The 20,665-nt window shown below is 43.9% G+C and overlaps 1 protein-coding gene across 2 annotated transcripts in view; it reads left to right on the top strand.

Moving 5' to 3' along the window:
• Positions 1-20,665, top strand: part of ROR2 (receptor tyrosine kinase like orphan receptor 2) — a 192,946-nt gene that overhangs the window by 163,156 nt on the left and 9,125 nt on the right. For both annotated transcript variants that reach the window (XR_012374060.1, XM_073878181.1), the window contains exons 4-5: positions 193-223; positions 17,849-17,976. Coding sequence is in view for 1 of the 2 variants with exons in the window: in XM_073878181.1 (XP_073734282.1) it covers positions 193-223; positions 17,849-17,976 (159 nt within the window). In the remaining variant the exon portion in view is untranslated. The remainder of the gene's footprint in view (positions 1-192; positions 224-17,848; positions 17,977-20,665) is intronic.

Genomic DNA, 20,665 nt, shown 5'->3' on the forward strand with positions numbered 1-20,665 from the left:
CCCCTTCCACATTTTGTGGTTTTCGCCATCCCTGGCCTATAATCTTGGGCAACAGCAGAGCCTGGCCAGAGGATGGCTCCCCACAAATGAGCACACTGGGCTGTGGCCGCCTTTACCATTGGTGGCATTGGAAAAACGTTTGATTCCAAATTGTGAAGTATTAATAACCTGTCTTTTTTTTTTCCTTTTTAGGTCCAACACACAGCCCAAATCATAACTTTCAGTAAGTATCTGTTTCCCTCAAACCATTTTCTCATTCCCCGAGGGTCTCCATTATGGAAGAACCCAGGATTGAAATCCAGCAACGACATGTCTTTGCCGAATTTGCTGGACGTTGGCTGGACTTCACACAAGGATGGCAACGTGTTTGCTCTCGGCTTGGAACACCGCTGGAGTTTCCATGGCTTCGCGTCAGGGAGAAATGTCATGAGGGTAGTGGTTGCTAGTTCCTTTTGGTGATCGTGACCTCACAAGGCAGCCAGCAGGGGTCTAGACGTACAGGCCAGGTTGCTGGGGACACCAGGGTCCTGGAAACAGGGAGGCGCTTCTCACCAAAATCCCGGCATCACCCACAACGGTACCACCAGCCACCAGTCTAGGATGGGTGTGGCCACTGAGCCCCAGGGCATCCTCCAGTGTAGGCGGATGCCAGACCCCCCTTCAGAGGTGAGGACACTGGGGCTCAGAGCCTGGCTCGTGCATCTTTTTTTTTTTTTTTTTAAGATTTTATTTATTTATTTTACAGGGAGAGACACAGCGAGAGAGGGAACACAAGCAGGGGAGTGGGAGAGGGAGAAGCAGGCTTCCCACTGAGCAGGGCTGGCTCGTGCATCTTTATCAAGCCGTGGCTGGGTCCTGGCTGTGAACCCAGGCATCTTTTCCCTGATACCTCATCTCTCCATGTACCCGTCCATTTGGGGAGATTCTCCTCTGGACCCTATACGTTCTGTCATCCTATGCCCGAGAACCACTCTCTTTGGGCTTGTGTTTGAGGTTAGCAGGGGCTCCTGGGCTCCCCATTTCTTGTCCAGACAGATCAGAGAGTCATTGCTTCACCTCCAAATGTTGTGAATGGTGACACAGATGCTACGTGTTGGTTAGCGTTTGCTCTTCCCCCAGCTTCTCGTCAACACTGTGGCCACTGGGGTGGGTGCGTGGACAGGGGCCCAGAAGCATACACCGGGCACCATTTGCAGAAGGTAGATTTTTGAGAACGTCGTGTGCTGAGCAGTATTATCAAAGCATTTGTCCTTAACAATCATTTGTGCATAGAACGAGGCAGGAAGAAATTATATCAAGACCACAGCTAGGAGCCTTTGGAAAAGGTGTCCGTGCTTTCAAAAGTTGACCTATTTTATTTTTTCATACTTAGACATCTTACGTATATAAATATTATATAATATAGACATGCAATATTGGAAAAACAGGTAAATATAATTTATGTGTAGTAGACTGTAATTTATTAAATATGTAAATATCAATTGTATTTGCATATTTAAATTTTATATAAAAACTCAGCAATATTTTTGCATCTGTTTTCTTCTGGTTTTAAATTAAGGATTCAGGGCGCCTGGGTGGCTCAGTTGGTTAAGCGACTGCCTTCAGCTCAGGTCATGATCCTGGAGTCCCGGGATCGAGTCCCGCATCGGGCTCCCTGCTCAGCAGGGAGTCTGCTTCTACCTCTGACCCTATTCCCTCTCGTGCTCTCTATCTCTCATTCTCTCTCTCTCAAATAAATAAATAAAATCTTTAAAAAAAAAATAAATAAATTAAGGATTCAGTTAACACATTCCCGTCTATCATTCGGGCCGTTCTGGTAAAGTGAAACTTTCCGCATCCCGTCCCCACAGCCTATGCCCTGGGACTGCCTCCACGGTCTGGTGGGAGTGCTGGGGCAGAGGACCTCTCTCTGCGGCTAGCACATGTGTGTACCTGGAGAGATAGCCCATCCCGCTGCCGTTCACTTTCTTACCTAAAGGATATTATACTTGACAAGTCTGATGAGTGGGGTGTCTGCATATTTTAAATTCCCCGGATTGCCTTTCTCCCCATCTCTGTCCCACAGTGACAAGAATTTCCCTTGTCCCACGTCCTTCCTGGTCACCCTGTGTGTGTCCCGAGATGGGTGTTCGTTTCTCTAGAGGAGATTCGGAAGAGTAGACTTGCAGAGACAAGGGATGCACCTTTTTAAAAAATTTTTTTATTGTTTTGTTAATCACCATACATTACATCATTAGTTTTTGATGCAGTGTTCCATGATTCATTGTTTGTTCATAACACCCAGTGCTCCACGCAGAACGTGCCCTCTTTAATACCCATCACCAGGCTAACCCATCCCCCTACCCTCCTCCCCTCTAGAACCCTCAGTTTGTTTTTCAGAGTCCATCGTCTCTCATGGTTTGTCTCCCCCTCCGACTTACTCCCCTTCATTCTTCCCCTCCTGCTCTCTTCTTCTTTTTTTTTTAACATATATTGCATTATTTGTTTCAGAAGCACAGATCTGTGATTCAACAGTCTTGCACAATTCACAGCGCTCACCGTAGCACATACCCTCCCCAATGTCTATCACCCAGCCACCCCATCCCTCCCACCCCCCACCACTCCAGCAACCCTCAGCTTGTTTCCTGAAATTAAGAATTCCTCGTATCAGTGAGGTCATATGATACATGTCTTTCTCTGATTGACTTAATTTCACTCAGCATAACACCCTCCAGTTCTATCCACGTCGTTGCAAATGGCAAGATCTCATTCCTTTGGATGGCTGCATAATATTCCAGTGTGTGTGTGTGTGTGTGTGTGTGTGTGTGTATGTATATATATATATATATATATATACATACACACACCACATCTTCTTTATCCATTCATCTGTCGATGGACATCTTGGCTCTTTCCACAGTTTGGCTATTGTGGACATTGCTGCTATAAACATTGGGGTGCATGTACCCCTTCGGGTCCCTACATTTGTATCTTTGGGGTAAATACCCAGTAGTGCAATTGCTGGATCATATGGTAGCTCTATTTTCAACTGTTTGAGGAACCTCCATACTGCTTTCCAGAAGGGATGCACCTTTTTTATAAGCAATCCTGCCCCGGAGGCACGCACGGGTTGCTTCCCTGCCACGTGAGGACCCGTTTCTCCTTAACTTCCAAGGTGATTACCAAATATGTTCGTGTTTGCTACTCTGAAGAGGAAAGCCCATAGTGGCCCCTGTATTCTCCCTGCCCTGCCACCAGGCATGCTTGCTCGCTGATGGACGTTTCTTGACACTCCTGGTTCCTCTTTGTCAACTGTCTCTTCATAGTTTTTGCATACTGCCCTAACATTGTTCCTTACTGATTTTTAGTAATTATTTATCTCTTATGTCTTGATCATACAGAAACTAAAATTTTTCTCTCGTTTATCAATAGTCACCAATAATTGTATGGTTTTCGTGCTGTGTCTTGTGAAAGAACACCCTAATTTCCTTGAAAAATTCTGATGGTATTTTGATTGGAATTATAATGAATTTTAAGGTAAAGTTGGTGAAAATTAACATCTAAATTGAATTGCCTGTCAAGGACCTCTTTCTTTGAACTTTAAGGTACGCTTTTTTTCCCCAACATTTTATTTTATTTTATTTATTTATTAGACAGAGAGAGACAGCGTGCCCATGAGCGGGAGGGAGGGCAGAGGGAGAGGGAGAAGCAGACTCCCCGCTGAGCAGGGAGCTCGATATGGGACTCGATCCAGGACCCCGGGATCATGACCTGAGCCGAAGGCAGACACTTAACCGACTTAACCGACTGAGCTGTCCAGGTGCCCGAGATCTTTTTTAATACAATACTATCACTTTCCCTCTAAGTGCCACCCAGGCGCTCCCTACCTTCTTTTTAATTGCATTTGCTAGGAACCTTTTACTGTTCTTGTCTCACTTTCTTTTTTTTTTCCAACCTTTCTGTGTTGTTTTATGCAGGTGTCTTGTAAATAGCATGTAAGCACATTTTTTGGAGGTTGGTGAGGAGGGTTTTCCATTCTGGAAGTGCAGGGTGTGGTGCGTGTAGGTTAAGTTCATTTTATTTTTATTTTTAATTTTATTTATTTTTATTACGTTACGTTAGTCACCATACAGTACATCGTTAGTTTTTGATGTAGTGATCCACGATTCATTGTTTGCGTATAACACCCAGTGCTCATTTTAACAAATGTACAAGATTCATTCTGAGTCAACCCCTCTTTAATTGGCCTTGTGCCTACTGAGTGAAGGTTAGTTGTTTCAACTGGTGCAGACCGTCTTGCGGGAACATCTGTCCCTGTCTCCCTGTCCCTGTGGGCGTGAGTCCTCCGGCGGCCACGATCTGGGAGTGGAATTGTAGATGTACACCTCCCACACCTCCAGGTACGGCCAGGCTCCTAGGAACCTCCCAAGCGGCTAAGGAACTCCTGGTCCGTCCAGCAAAGCGTGAGTCCTTATTTCCCCACATCTCCCAGCACGGATTATCAGAACTTAACATTTTGCCCGTGTCTTGGGTGTCAAATAGTAATATAGAGTAATTTTACATTAAATCTCACTTGTCTGGTTAATAGAGAAGTTGAACATATTTTGTTGGCTTAATAGCCATTGAATGGCCCGTCCATACGCAGTCTGTCCTCTTTATTTGCAAATTCCGCGTTTGCAAGTTTTCTTACTCGCTAAAATTTCCATGTAACTCCAAATCAGTCTTCAGGCCGTTTTCGCTGTCACTCATGGACGTGTGCGGAGCAGTGAAACATGTTTGTTGCTCACGCACACGTTACAGCTGAGGTCTGTGTTCTTGTCTCAGCTACCCCCATGGCAAACACTGTGTTTTCACAGCCTGTTCGCATTTTGTGCTTTCCATGGGTGATTTCGCTGTGTAGGACGGCCTTGAGCACAGCGCTGAAGTGCTCCCTAGAGTTCCTGAGCACCAGAAAGCTGGGATGGGCCCCATGGAGAAAACTCGTGTGTTAGATAAACTTCCTTCAGGCGTGAGTTATGGTGCTGTGGGCCCTCAGCTCGACGTTAATGAATCACCGACACACATAAAACAAGGTTATGTATTGATTGGATACTGAAAATGTTATGACCCCAGACTTGCAGAAAACCATCTCTGTATTTCCCGTAGGAGCCGTGGTTCAGTATTTACTTATTCAGTGTTTGCGATGCCCTTACAGAAAATAATTACTGCAAATAACCAGAATAGACTGTACTTGACCCGTTTTGTCTTTTTCTTACTGATTTGCAAGAGTTTTAAACTAGATTCTGGATATAACTTTTACATAGCTTTTACTCCATCTGGAATGATTTTTATGCTGGTATAAGCTGGGACTCTACTGTAATATTTTTCTATATCAATGGCCTAGTCTTTGGCACCGTCTAATGAACAGCCCCATCTGTATTCATTAAATTTAATGTCACTTCTGTCCTATGTGAAATTTCTGTACATGTGGATCTGCTCCTGAGCTCTATTTTGTTCCAGTAGCTTCTGTACTTGGAATAATATCACAGTATTCAGACAGTATAGCTTTGCAATATATCTTGACATATGTAGAGAAATTTTCTCACTCTGCTGCTGTGGACTGAATTATGTCTCCCCCCATCCCTCCCCAATCACACATTAAAGCCTTAACCCCCTGGGCCATGTGACAGTATTAGAGGTACAGCCTTTAAGGAGGAAATTACAGTTAAATGAAGTCATAAGGGTGGGACCCTGATCCTATAGGACTCATGTCCTTACAAGAAGAGGAAGACCTATCAGAGCTCTTTCTGTCTGCCGTGTGAGGACACAGGAAGAAGGTGGCCATCTATAAGCCACGAGCTGAAGAGCCTGGCACTTTGATACTGAACTTCTCAGCCTCCAGAACTATGAAAAGTCAGGTTGACCCATCTGGGCTAATTGTTACCGCAGCCTGGACTGACTCATACATCCCCCTTCTTACTCTACCATTTCTTTTAGATTTCTTTGCCATTGTCTTTTACTCTTCCATCAGGATTTTTGTCAGTTTGTATTTTTATTAGAATCACATAGTAGAAGTCTGATTTTTGCAGTTACTTTTTCAGATACTAAAGTGATTCTGTGTTTTTTCTCCTTTGAATTTATTAATATTATGTTACAAAATAGAGCTCCTAGTGTTGAGTCGCTTTACAGTTCCAGCCTGAAATCCACTCGATGAGGGTGAGTTACTCTTTCAATGGGCTGCTGAATCGATCTGGTACTTTGTGCTGGCAGACGACCTTCTACAATCAGGTTATCTTGTAGTCTGATGTGCCCACACGTGATTGTGATTGTCTTTCAGTAGACTAACCTCCACCTCCTTGGGGCATCTCTGGAAATTAACCAAAACCAAGACAGAAAGAGGGGAGATCAGTGGGCTTAAGACAAATTTTTCCACAAGTTCTCCATTTTTGTCACTGGAGTGTCCCTACCTCGTCCCACCTGTGACTCCCCTCGAGCCATTTCCTTAGGCTCTACCCTTGTTGGACCAGCAGTGGGCCTGTGCCTGCAAACGGAGAGCTGAACAGCGAGTACTAGTGGGGCCTCGGTCGATCCCCGAGTGCAGCGGGAACGGCTGCAGTGACCCCCCCCTCCAGGCTCACTGCCCCGGCGGCTGCCCTCACACAGCCACACCTGGAGACCCCGGCAGAGCGCCGGATGCTGGTTCGTGTGTGTCGAGTGAGGTGAAGGGATTTACTGCCGTTAAAACCCTGCTTTTCCTTTCATGCTTTTGAAGCAAAGGTGAGGAAGGTGTATAGATGGGGAACAAAGACTTTAAGAACAGGCTGTGACTGTACAGATGCAGGTTCAAAGGCGGCATTATTGAGGCTTACTCAGGTAGCAGCTTGGATAACGTGAGGGGATTAATGTGAGGCTATGTGTCTCATGTTTCATACATGGGTTCCATTTTTATCTGCTCTTTTAAAAAGTGGTTTGTGTTCACGATGACAGACCCGTACGTACACCGCGGGGTAGCCTGGTGGCACGGGCATGTGGTGACCAGGGCGGGACAGGGGTGGCCCCTGAAACCTGCCCTGGTTCCTACATTGCTGTCTGGGGCCAACGTCATGGCCACATGTCTGCACACGCACAATGTGCTTCGACAGATGCTGCTTGAAGGGAGACGTGTTGTTCTTTTGGACAATTACAAGTTCTGTTAGTGATCGGCCTCTGGGAAATCGTCTTCCCCGGAGCCGTGTCCTGAGCCCTTTTCTTACTTCACAAAGTGCAGGTGACTCCAAGGCTTTGCCCGCTCACCACCCATATGCTCATGGCCCTGGAAGCCCCGTTTCCTGGTCTGTCTCCCCATCTCCAGGCCCCTTGGATGCCCAGGGGCATCTCCGGGCGGATGACTCAGAGGCACCTCACAGTTGGCGTGTCTGAACAGAACTCGGCTATCTGCTCCCTCCTTTTGGGGAACTGTCATAATCGAGTTCAAACTTTATCCTAATTATAGGAAAATAGCACTATAAAAAAAAAAACACACACACTGAAACTGCCAACACGCCAGTGATTTAAAATGACTTCAGGAGAAACCAAGCTGCCTTACCGTTGGTAAGTAAACTCGCTCAGGCAAAAGGCTGACAGCGAGCATTTGATGTTAAAGCCATTAAACCACCAACCTAATCAAACTGAGCTGGAAGGAGGAGAGAAGCCAGTCTGACTTTTTTTCCTCCATGACTTCTTGTTAGGATAGGTTCGATTTCTCGGAAAATGTAACTCCTTAAATCCCATAGTGCCGAACTTGAATAAAAGATAGAAAACTTAATCCATTTTAAGATTATGTGATGCAGGCAGTTAAGTGACAAAGAGACCACTGTGGGTAAAGTCAAAGAATACACACACCCTCCTTAATTCAGACCAGAGCGACCCAGACAAAAGTGTTTGCGCTTTAGCAGTAATGATGGTATTAATGCTGGACGTGTAGTAACACAGTAAATGCCTCCATTTGGTCTTTTTGTTTTCACTTGAGCCCATGCATGAGCTGTTATGCCCTAGTATGCACGGATGAGAGCTTTTCACGCACCGACCCCCAAAGTCACGCAAGGAAATACCAACCTTCCAAGGTTTGTCCAGGAGGGACCAGCCCCCTGAACACAGTAGAGGAGAATTACACTTACTTCCCAGTGAACTGGTAACACCCGAGCTGCCGTTTCTCTGCCTCTGGCCACCTGGTGTGATCCTGGCCTTGGAGATGGTTTCTGAGAGGTTCTGCTGATTGGGTTTTTATGACCTGAATGTTGGTGTTGGGTGTGTTCAGTTGGACCCAGTCGACACTTTTGCCACATCTAATATGACGTCAGTGTAACTGGATGCTAGGACTATTTCCTCTTGGAATTAGAAATATAAAGCATGGTGTCTTATTTTTAAGGAAAGCATTCATTCATTTAACAAATTTATATTAAGGGCCGACTATGTGCCGGGCCCTGTTCAAGGTGTTGTGAATACAACAATGAATGAAGCAGACAGAAACTAAAAGTTCCTGCCATGGGGTGCTTACATCCTCTTGGGAGACTCTTGTGCCTGGCTTCTTTCATGAAATGTAATATCTGAAAGATTCTTCCTGTGGTTTATTCCTATTTATTGATGGTATCAATAAATGAAAATACTACAGTATCTTTATTCACCTGTTGATAGACATTTGGGTTTCCAGTTTGGGGCAGTTACAAATAAGGCTGCTTTGAACGTTTGTGTTCAAGTATTTTTGTGAGCATGTTTTCATTTCTCCGGACTACATCCTGGCTGTGGGATTACTGGGTCAGATGGTCAGTATGTACATGAACCGTAAGAAATGGCCAAACTCTTCCCCAGAGTGGTCTTTCCATTTCCTGCTGCCACCAGCAGTGGGTGAAAGTCCCAGCTGTCCCACATCCCCACCAACTTGTGGTGTCACCTGATATTAGCCTTTCAGCATCTTGTGTTGTGATGATTCGTGGTGGTTCAATCTATATTTTCTCATCACCAAAAGTGAGACTGTCTTTTCAGGCCACACTTTTGTGAAGTATCTCTTAGGCTTTTGTCCAGTTTTACTGTGGTGTTTTTCTTCCTGTTGAGTTACAGGGGTTCTTTATATATTCTGTGTACAATTCCTTTGTCAATGAAAAAATTACATAAAATGTTTTCTCCCAGTCTGCGGTTTGCCTTTTTAGTTTCTAAATGCTGTCTTTTGATGAGCAGGAAAATTTAGAAGTTTTTTTTTTTAAAGATCTATTTATTTTTTTGAGAGAGACAGAGCACAAGCAGGAGGGGCAGAGGGAGAGAGAATTGGAAGCAGACTCAGCGCCGAGCAGGGAGCCCGATATGGGGCTCGATCCCATGACCCTGAGATCAGACCTGAGCTGAAACCGAGAGCTGGCTGCTTAACCCATTGCACCACCCAAGCACCCCAGGAAACTTTAATTTTGATAAGTCTAATTTATCATTTTTTTCCCTCTTACGCATTGTGTCTGAGAAATCTTTGCCTTTGTTTACCTTGATACACTAGAGATATTCTCTGGTGTTTTTGTCTATAAGTGCTATAGTTTTAGCTTTTATGGTTAGGTCTACGTACGATCCATCTCAAAAGCAGTTTTTGTGTACAGTAGGAGTTATGGGTTGAAGTTTATTTTTTCCATATGAATATCTAGTTTGGGGCGCCTGGGTGGCTCAGATGGTTAAGCATCTGCCTTCGACTCAGGTCATGATCTCAGGGTCCTGGGATCGAGTCCCACATCGGGCTCCCTGCTCGGCGAGGTGTTTGTTTCTCCCTCTATGCTCTCCCTTTCTCTCTCTATCTCAAATAAATAACTAAAATCTTTAAAGCAAAACAAAAACAAAAAACCCCGAATATCCAGTTCTTCCAGCACCGTTTTTGAAACAATTGTCTGGTCATCCTCAAATGCCTTAGTGTCTTCCTTGAAAATCAGTTGACCATAGGTTAGGGTCTATTTTGAGCTTCTCTGTCATGTTCTATTGATCTGTCCATATATCCCAATATTACATTGTCTTCAAAGTTGTAACATTGTGGTAAATCTTACAATCAGTTCAAATTCACCCTCATTCTTCCTCTCTTTCATGATGTGGCTATTCTATTTTGCATTTACATGTAAGTTCTAGAATCAGTTTGTCAATTTCTACCAAAGTCTGAACTGGGATGTTTTTAACTTTCCATTTTGAAATAACTCCAATTGTACAGAAAAGTTACGAGAAGAGTAATTATAAGTAATCCCATATCTCTTTACCCAGGCTTGCTAACCATGATCTTGTCATATTTGATTTATCATTTTCCCGTACATATTTGTAATTATTCCTTTTCTTGAGCCACTTGAGAATTCGTCACATTCTTTATGCCCCTTTTCCCTTTATACTTCAGTGTGTATTCCCTAAGATCAACCTATTTCCTTATAGAACAACAGCTTCAAATTCAGGGTGTTATGTGAGAATTGCCATTCATCTTCCAGTTTCTTTGATTGTCGCAGTAATGCTGTGTAGACCCCCTCTCTGGGACAGAACCCTCCCCTTGTTGGCTTTAGTGTTCTTTAATCTGGAACAGGTCCTCAGCCTTTCATGACATTTTTGATATGTCATTTTGATGAAATTTTGATAAATGCAAAGCAGTTATGGTACAGAATGTCTCTGAATTTGAATTTGGCTGATGTTTGCAATGTTCACGATGAGACGCTGCATATGCATTTTTTACTTTTTAAAGTATATAAGCGATGTTTACTTTTCAGGGTCACACATCTGGAGGTACGTGATGTCAGTCTGCCCCTTATTGGTGCTATTAATTTTGCTCACTTGGTTATTTTCTCATTATATAGTTTTGTTTTTTTTTTCCATAATTTAAAGTAATTTGTGAGGAAATCCTGCTAGGATTTTGGTAGGTGATATTGTACTTTGGGAGAACTGACTTCTTAAAACCATTGAATGTCCACCCGATGAATATGGTGTATTTTTCTATTTATGTAGGTTCTCTTTGCTTTCTCTCTACAGTATTTTGAGGTTTTAAGTGTGGAGGTCTTGTACATATTTTATTAGGTTTTTTTCTACAGTATTTCAGCCATTTTTAAGTGTGTAACTCAGTGGTATTAAGTACATTCTCATTGTTGTGCAACCATCACCACATGCTCTCCAGAACTTCTTCATCTTTCCAAACTGAAACTCTGTATCTGTTGAACAATGGCTCCCTATTTTCCCTTCACCCCAATTCTTAGCAACCATTATTCTACTTTCTGTCTCTATAAATTTGACTACTCTTGTGTGCTTTTAACATTATTGTAAGTGACTCTTTTTTAAAGAGATTTACTTATTTATTTGAGAGAGAGAGAGCGCAAGCAGTGGGGAGAAGCAGTGGGAGAGGGAGAGAATCCCAAGCAGACCCTGCACTGAGCACGGAGCCCTACACAGGGCTTGATCCCATGACCATGAGATCACGACCTGAGCCGAAACCAAGAGTCAGATGCTCAACTGAGCCACCAAGACGCCCCTGGAAATGATATTTTTTGTAAAAATTTTATTTGCTAATTGTTACATACAGAAATACAATTGATTGTATTGACCTTATCCTGTGGCCTTACTAAATCTCTATCAGTTTTAGTAGTTTAAAAATATATTCCTTAGGATTTTCTCTGTAAATTATGATATCAGGTGTGAGTAGAAACAGTCTTATTTCTTCCTTTCCAGTCTATAAGCCATTCATCTATATACCATTTATCTGTCTATCTCTCCATTGATCAGTTGATCACTCTGTCTCCTGATCATCATGGTTAAGACTTCCATGGCAATGTCAGCTAGAGTTGGTAAGAGCATACAGGTTTGTCTTTTTCAATGTCTATGGAGAAGATGTTCCTTATGGTGAAATAATATTGCCTACATGTTCCTTGTAGGCTTCTGATGGATGCCCTTTTTTAGAGTAAGAAAGTGATTTTTTGTTTGTTGAGAGTTTTGGTGATGAATGAGTGTTAACTTTTGTCAATTGCTTTTTCCTTATCGACTGAGTTTATTACATGGTTTCCCTCTTTGTTTCTGTGTTTTCAGTGGCTGTTTTTGTTTTTGTTTTTGTTTCAGTGGCTGGTTTTTAAATGTTGAAATAACCTTGTACTCTTGGTTAGCCCAGTTGGTTCATTACCCATTTCTCTGTTGTCTTTTTATTTTGTTGGGTCCAGTCTGTCCTTGTTTTGTGAAGCATGTTGCCCATTTGGTCAGGGGTATTTTGGTCTGTAATGTCCTTGGACATCCTTGTGAGTCATCGATATCATTTGACCTGTGTCTCTTATTCCTTTATATTCTGAAAGAGTTTGTGTAAAATTACTGTTTCTTCCTTAAATGTTGGACAGAATTCACCAGTTTCTATTTATTTAGGGCTGGGGTTTTAATCATGGGAAGGTTTTTTTTTTTTTTTTAACAACTTAAAATTCCTAAAGACATTTAGGGCTATTCTGAGTTTTTATTTCTATTTCCAGTAATTTTAGTGTATTGTGTTTTTCAAGGAATTTGCCCTGTTTTTCTAAGTTATTGGATCTGTGCTCATATATTTGTGCATAATGTTTCCTATTATCTTTTAACATCCATAGGGCCTTTGTTGATGTCCCCTTTTGCATTACTGATATTGGTAATGTGTGTTTTCTCTTTTTCTCTTCTCTTTTACTTTTTCAGTTTTTCTAGGTATAAGCAATTTTGTGGGGTTTTTTTTTTTAAGAACTAATTTTTGGCTTCATTGATTTTTCTCTTCCTTTTATATTGATTATGTTCTCTTCATTAGTATTTTCTGATTACTTCAGGTTTAATTTGACATTCTTTTTCCAGCTTTTTACAATATAAAACCTTATCTAATTCAAGCATTTAAAGCTATAAATTTCTCTTTAATTACTGTTTTAGCTGCATTCCACAATTTTTGGTATCTTGTTTTCTCTTTTCATATTTTATGTGAATTCCATTTAAACTACCAATTTTCCTGGGCGCCTGGGTGGCTCAGATGGTTAAGCATCTGCCTTTGGCTCAGGTCATGATCCCAGGGTCCTGGGATCAAGTCCTGCGTCAGGCTCCCTGCTCCTTGGGAGCCTGCTTCTCCCTCTGCCTCTCTCTCTCTCTCTCTCTGTCTTTCATGAATAAATAAATAAAATCTTTAAAAAAATAATAAACTACCAATTTTCCTTGCATTTTCTTTTTTGAACCCAAAGGTTATTTAGAAGTGGACTATTTAATTTTCAAATATTTGCAGAGCTTCTAAATATCTTTTTTGTTCTTGATTTTTAATTTAATTCGATGTGATCTGAGATTTATGGTTCTGGTTCTATTAAATTTATTGTGAGTTATTTTGTGGCAAGAATCTGGTCTGTCTGGGTGATTGTGCCCCGTGCACTGAAACATGGATGCTGTCTCGCTGGGTATATTGGTTTACAAATGCAATTAGGTCAAGGGCAGTGATCAGTGTTTCCACTGTTGTTTCTTCACGAATTTTTTATCTAGTTCGAGGAACTGCTAAGAGACAGGTGTTAACATTTCCAGCTGTAATTGTGTATTTTTCTGTTTTGTCCTCTAGTCCTGTCAACTCTTGTTCATGTATTTTGATGCTCTGATATTAGATATATTAATATTTATATCTTTTTTTATCCTGCTTATTGTTCACTGACAATGCTTGATTAGTTTGTAACTGTCTTTTAATCAACTCTGGAAAAATGTTGGCGATTATTTCTTCAAATCTTTTCCCCGGCTCCTTGGGTCTTTCTTCTCCTGAAATTTGATGTCACATCAGTTAGGCTCCCCCTTGTACTCGCCCACAGCTCACTGAGGCTCTGTTTATTTTTGGAAATCTTTTAATCTCTTTTTCAGTTTGGAAATATTCTTTTGACTTGTCATGCTTACCATTTTTTTCCTCTTCTATCTAATCTGTGCATACCATCCAGAGAAGTGTTTATTGGGGATTATCTGTTTTAGTTCTTCCATTTGATTCTTTTACAGTTTTCATGTCTCCTGAAATTACCCGTGTTTTCATTACACTTTCTTCCACGCATTTTTTTTTTTTTTTTAACCACAGCTAGAACTCCTGAAAGCTCTGGTCTCTAAGACTAACATCTGGATCATCTTTGGGTTTGTTTCTCTTGATGGGTTATACTTGCCTATTTCTTCATGTCTGCTAATTTTTCATTGTATACCCGACATTGTAGTTTGTACTCTAGATTTTGTTACCTTCCTCCAAAGAGTCTTTTGTTACTGCCTGCCTATTCAATTACTGTCAGGTCACCTGAATCTTATGGAATTGAGTATCAGGCTTTGTTAAAGTGATTTATCTCATTTTACTCTTTGTGCTTTTGCTCTGCCCCCCATTACGCCAGAGATGTAGCCTCCTCTGCGTCACTCAAGCAGGCAGCCCATTTAATATAGGCTGACCCTTTCATAATATGAATGACAATTACGAAAGTGGTTTTACCACTTTTTAGCAAAATACTGTTTGGGGGGGAAGTTACCTTCTTACACAATGTGTAGCTACATTTGAATATTGACTTTGATTACTTTCCAATTTCAAAGGTGCCTACTTCCCTTTTTAAAGATCATTCATTATTTATATCCAGAAATTTTTCTGTGTTTTTCTTCAAACTAATTTTTATGTTTAGTGTTTACCACTGGGGGGAAGTTGCCCATCAGTCCCTCATCTTCTCAGTCCTTTGTGAAAAGCACTTTCTGTCCTTCCTCTGTTTGCTCTCAGTCACCTACTCCTTTCCTTGCTTTTTTACACAATATTGTAGTTATTTATCTGTCTCCCCTCCTTGGCCATGAATTTGTTGGTTTATAAGTTTCTTCTTCATTTGTGTCATTAGGCCTTAGATTAGTGTGTGGGGCATTAGGAATGTAGGCGATATCCGAAATTAAATTTCCATAACATTGATGTTCTGTGATTTGGTAATGTGTGTTTCACTTGTGTGGTTGAAGGGGCTTTACAGATGGCAGCTTCTGTCTCAGTGCTCTCCTTTGGTCTCTGAGGGACCAGTTTTACACACTTTTCCAGCTCTGTCACTCTTCAGAGGTCCCAAACTATGGCCAGGTAAAGATAAAATATAATTGTGCTCAAAACTAGAAAGTGATTTCCAGTTGTTTTCTCACAAGTCAGAAACCTGAAAGATGTCATTTTCTAGACACTTCTGTTTGTGTTTTTGGACCTTCTCTACAATTCAGATTAGAAGCCCACCAAGCTGAGTTAGTAGGGGATGAGATGAGATGGCATCAAGCCCCTTCTCAGCACGTCTTCCCTGAACCCTCACTGTTCTCCCAGTCCTGGGGGGCACCTGACCAGTGGCCAGGGAGTAGCCCACAGTGAGGGACCAGTCTTTCTATTCCTTGATTCCTGAAGTGGAGAAAAGAAATTGCTCACTCTTGTGAGGTCACCCCAAGGGACTGACTGCATCAGATCTATCCTGTGCATACGTGACGTTGCACGGAACGTGCATATCTCTTTGATTTTCCTGGTGTGGTGCGCAGGTGCCCTGAGCCACCTGCAAAGAGTGATATGTAGCACACGCACTGGGACAGAGTTGACTTGCACTTTTGGTGCATTTGTTAAGCGTAGGTATTGGTTTTAATTTAATCAACAGTTAACTCCAGCTCACAAAGAGTGAGAAAGGAGGGGGTCGGGTGTGTATTGTTAGCACATGTGCTTGGCTAGTTAAACTATATTTAAGGAATCCTTGACCCAAAGAAATAATGGCTAAGTGAGCTTGTGAGAAAGGGCACCCAGCTCTTGTTGACACCAGAATCTCTTTGTTTAGATTTTTTATGGCTTCAGGTTCCTTTCTTTGGAAAAGAGAGTTCCTGCAGGTTCCAAGGAGGGAGAGAGCCCAAGGCGGCTGAACGGATGTTCTTCCAGATCCTTTGTCTCCCGTTATGAGCGTCCAGATTTTACATTTGTGAGGGAGCTAAAATACAGATTTTTAAGTCCATTTTGGTGAAATTGGACACAACACAGATTTTCACTGGGGGATGGTCTAAATCAGTGTAGGGTGGAATGACGAGTATTGTTAGGCTTAGGGGGTGGTTACAGATTTGCTAGAAAACAAGTGACTTAATTACAGGCCCAAAGCACTTGTCAGCAGTTTGCCCTGGGAGCCCCAAGCCCCCCTCTCCTTTGCTCCCAGCAGATGGAAGCTCTCATATATCTGCTGTAGCCACATCCCCTGTCTCCTTGGAGCATCCTGAGCGCCCTCTGAAAAGTATCAGGGTATTCAGGATGCCTGATCTCATTAGCTGAAGGCAGGACTAACAGGTTCTACAGAATAGAATGTGGCACAGACTCCAGCAGGGCCCTGTGCAGGCCGTGCAAAGGCCCTGGGGAGGGAGTTGGACTGGGGGGGGGCCCGGTGGGAGGGCCATGCTTTTGTGAGGCTCCCCGTCCATCCCCCATAGTTTTAAGTGCAATCCATACCATCTACATAGCACACTTCTCTGTCCTATAATAAGAACATCTCCTTGTACAAGTTATTTGAAGGCCAGGCTTTTGGGAATCCCCGCCCCCCCCATTGTTCCCCTGCATTTCAAAGATTTCTCTAGTGCAGTGTAATGGTAGAACACAGTTTCTGGATTATCGTCACTTTCATAAAAGTCTTGCTTGCAAACAACAGAAGTTTATAGTGTGCGCCATAATGTTTCTGTTGTAGTTCACATGTAGGATGAGACATATTCATGGTGAACGTTCTGTGTGTATTTGTTCACATATGTGGACACGTACCCACCCACGTGTACGCTTCACATTTATAATCCATCTTTCACATTCCATGGCTCCGCTCCCCTTAAAGATGCTGGATTTTTTGAAGTTAATAGATTTTATATTTTAGAGCAACTTGGGATTTCCAGAAAAATCAAATATAAAGTATGGAGAGGTTTCACCTACGCCCGCGTCCATACCTACAGTTTCTCCGTTAGTAGCATCCTGCATTAGTGTGGTGCATTCATTAGAATCGACGAGCTAATATCAATACTTTATGATTAGCGAGAGTCTATAATATATGTTAGCTTTCACTCTTGGTGTTGTACATGTTATGAATTCGGACAACAGACTCTCGAACAACATGGGGATTGGGACGCCCACCCCCTGTGTGGTCGAAAATCTGTGTGTAACTTTTGACTCCCCCAAAACTTGATTACTAGCAGCCTTACCAATCACTTAGTCAATTAACGCGTATTTTGTGTCTTGTATGCATTATGTATTGACTTCTTGCAATAAAGTCAACTACAGAAAAGAAAATGTTACTAAGAAAATCATAAGGGAGGGAAAGTACATTTATCGTACTCTATTGTACTTATTGAAAACATATTGCATGTAAATGGACTCATGAGGTTCAGACCTGTGCTGTTCTGGGGTCAAATCTATAAAGACATGTATCCACCATTATAGTATCATACGGAGTAGGTTCCCTGCCCTAAAGGCCCTGGTGCTTTGCCTGGTCATCCCATGTACCACCCTGTCCACCAACCCCTGGTAACCACTGACCTTTTACTGTCCCCGTGTTTCTGCCTTTTCCAGAATGCCAGCTAGCTGGAATCATACAGCACGTAGCCTCTCCAGATTCGTATTTCACTTAGGATCATGCATGTAAGCTTCCTTCATGTCTTTCCATGGCTCCTTTTTGTTTGGCACTGAATACTGTTCTGTCTGGACGGACCACAGTTTATTTACCCATTCACCTGCTGAAAGACATCTTGGTTGCTTCCGAGTTTTGGCAATTAGAAATAAAACTGCAGTAAACATTCGTGGGCAGGTTTTTGGGTGGTCCGAAGTTCCCGTTCCTTTGGGTCAGTACCAAGAAGGGAGATGACTGGATGATAAGATGCTGGATTTGGAAAAAACACACCAACCCAGTGTGCTCACAGACGGTATCTCCCCCAGAGACAACTACCATGAGGACGGCTTCTGCCAGCCTTACCGGGGGATCGCGTGTGCACGTTTCATTGGGAACCGGACCATTTACGTGGACTCCCTCCAGATGCAGGGAGAGATTGAAAACCGAATTACAGGTAGGAGCCCCACATCGTTGTTGTGAGACCACGAGCGCAGACCGTCCCCCTTGTGCGTTTGTCATTTCCTGTCTCGGACAGTCAGTCCCTGTTCCACATGTCTTGCACCGGAGACTCAGAGAGCTTCGTTAGAAGCCGCTGGGACTGCCACCATGGTTTACCCTCAGACGTTCCCATCTGTGCATTCACACTAGCCAGCGCTCTTAACTGCGTCCACCACATGACTCCAAAGTCCTGAGATGTTCTGTCCTTGATGCATCGCCGGGGCCTCCTGTCCCCGGGCTGGCCACACCGCAGGGAGGCTGGTGCCCACCACACTCAGTCACTTGACTTCTTTGTTCTGCCTTCCCTGACTCTTCCGCTTGGTTAAAAGGTTCACAGGCCCGACTTTGGTGTTGGGGAGAGAAGTTTGCAGGTCAGCGGCGGCACCTGGGGATGCTGCACGGTACTCCCGACGGTCAGCATGCAGGTTCCGGGGACAGTCAGGTTATCGGGTGTCGCTTCCCGGCATGAGAAATGGAGCAGATCCCTCGGCAGGGAGCGGCTTGCTGTCTGTCTCTTTAGAAGTACCCATTTCTGGTTGGCTGTTAGTCCTCAGTGTGCTGACTTTTACACGGGGATGTGATGGTCATCTTGGGGGAAATCCTTTGAGAAGTAAGAAAATGAATTCGACCAAAGCCTGTCCCTGCTTGCCCCACAAACGCACATATTTTTCTCTCCAGACTTTATAAGGAACAAGAAAAATCTTGTGAAGACGGCAGATGTCCCTGTGCAACTGGGTTCTCTACATAATAGTTCTGGACCCCGGCTGCCCCTTAAGGCCACACATGCTGGGCTCCCCAGGAGACGGGTTGGGGTTTGCAGAGGGGGCTTGCAAAAAAAATCACCACCTTGGTGAGGGGCAAGAGTGAGGATCCTAGGTGGACACTCACGGAGGTGTCATTGGCATGTCCTTCTAAATCCAGGTCAGCCCTCCCTTGTCTTTCACCTCAAGCTGGAGGATCTAAGGTCATGGTCATGCAAGGAACTGCCTGCCTGACCGGCCTGTGGTTCCTGAGCCCCCTGAGGACAGGGCCAGGTGTCCAGTGAGAAGTAGGAGTACGGCGGTCGTCCAACAGGAGAACGTTTTGCAAACCTTGGTATCTCTCGTTGGAAAAGCTTTTCGTGCCATCTAAAGCAGACCTGTTCCAACCTTTTTGACCACAACATACAGTAATATGTACTTTAAATAATGATTCCCACAGGTGTATACCCACACCTGTGTCTCAGAGAAGTGACACAGGTTCCAGGAAGCAGACATCATCCTTAACAAAAGCAGTGTGCTTGGATTTTTCTCTTCAGTTCTCTTTCATTAAGGCAAAGAATCGATTATAGCCTCAATACGAACCATGCATTCAGACATCCTCTGTTCTAATCATCTTGTAAAATGCTAGCCACAGACTCCAGAATTTTGCATCCCACTAATTGACTAACACTGATTCCAGGCACGAGAATGTCCCCAAGTTATGTCTTCAGGAACTGTCTGAAGCATTGAACAACTCCGGTATCTAAGCAGGCTGACTGTACAGCAGTTTTTAGATAGAAGTCTAGAATGAAGGTCTCTAGGTTTGTGGATTTTAGAGAGGATAAAGTTGAAGTTGTTCTAGACTGACTGTGTTGTGGTTTAGAGACTGTTGGCTGTGAAGATGTTCTCTTTGGGGAGCATGCTTGTCAGAATGCCTTCCCAGGACCCTGGAAGCTTCCCGGGGAATGGGTTCCAAGAGGCCCTCAAGGTGACATGTGGGGAGTGGGTAGAGGCGAGGACGTGAGTTGTTGGACCTTCTGGGTGCCTAGAACCATGCTTTCAGAAGTAAGCTCTCAACGTGCTACGTTCTGAGGGGGGCAGGGGGATAGTGGAGACCCTTAAAGGGTCAACTATGACACTCTATTGGTTGATTAGCCCAAAAGAAACGCCAGGTTTGGCTTTCTTGGACCATCTTTCCATGCCTGGGGGTCACAGCCCACATCATGACTGCCCCCTGGTGGTCACCAACTCCGCCACGTTGGGGCTGACCTGGGTTCACAGCTGGTTCTTGAGCTATCTCCGAGAGACCCTTCACCTAAACCTCTTACTTCTGTGTTCCTCAATTTTAATATTGGCCAGAAGGGACCGGAAGGAGTAAGGACCATGTATTCATCTCACGAGCTGTCTTAGAGGCTCTGTGTGGGCTTCCATCCCCCGGGGTGAGGCCTCAACAAATCACTAGACAGATAAAGACACAGGACTGGAGAGGACTGAGTGACCCACCATCCTGTAGTGAATAACGGGGCAGGGCCAGAGCTGGGCTCCCCCGCCGGCGCATCCATTCCCTGCGTCCCCCTGGTTAATGGGTGCCCGCAGCGCCACCTTCTGGCCGCACCGGGCACCGCACCACAAGTCACGGGTAGAGCCGGTGTCCCAGGGACTAAATAAAGCCCAACATGTCCGGTTTCCTCCCCATCTCTGCAGGGTGTGTGGGCAGAGGGGCCGCTCTTTCTTTAGCTGTCCCGGGTCAGATTGTGACAAGCAGGGCCTTCGCGGGTCAAAGTGGGTGGGCCTCCAGGCAGTGGGCATGCAGGTCGATGCCTTCCTTTGAGCCCTGATGGCCGAGGGAGGGGGACGGCGCCCTCCTGCCGCACGCACTGCTGTTCCCACTCTGTCCTCTCACGC

Source organism: Callorhinus ursinus, unplaced genomic scaffold, assembly GCF_003265705.2.
Source record: "Callorhinus ursinus isolate GAN/ISIS: 27379988/994484 unplaced genomic scaffold, GSC_fseal_2.0 scaffold28, whole genome shotgun sequence".
NCBI classification, from domain to species: Eukaryota; Metazoa; Chordata; class Mammalia; order Carnivora; family Otariidae; genus Callorhinus; species Callorhinus ursinus.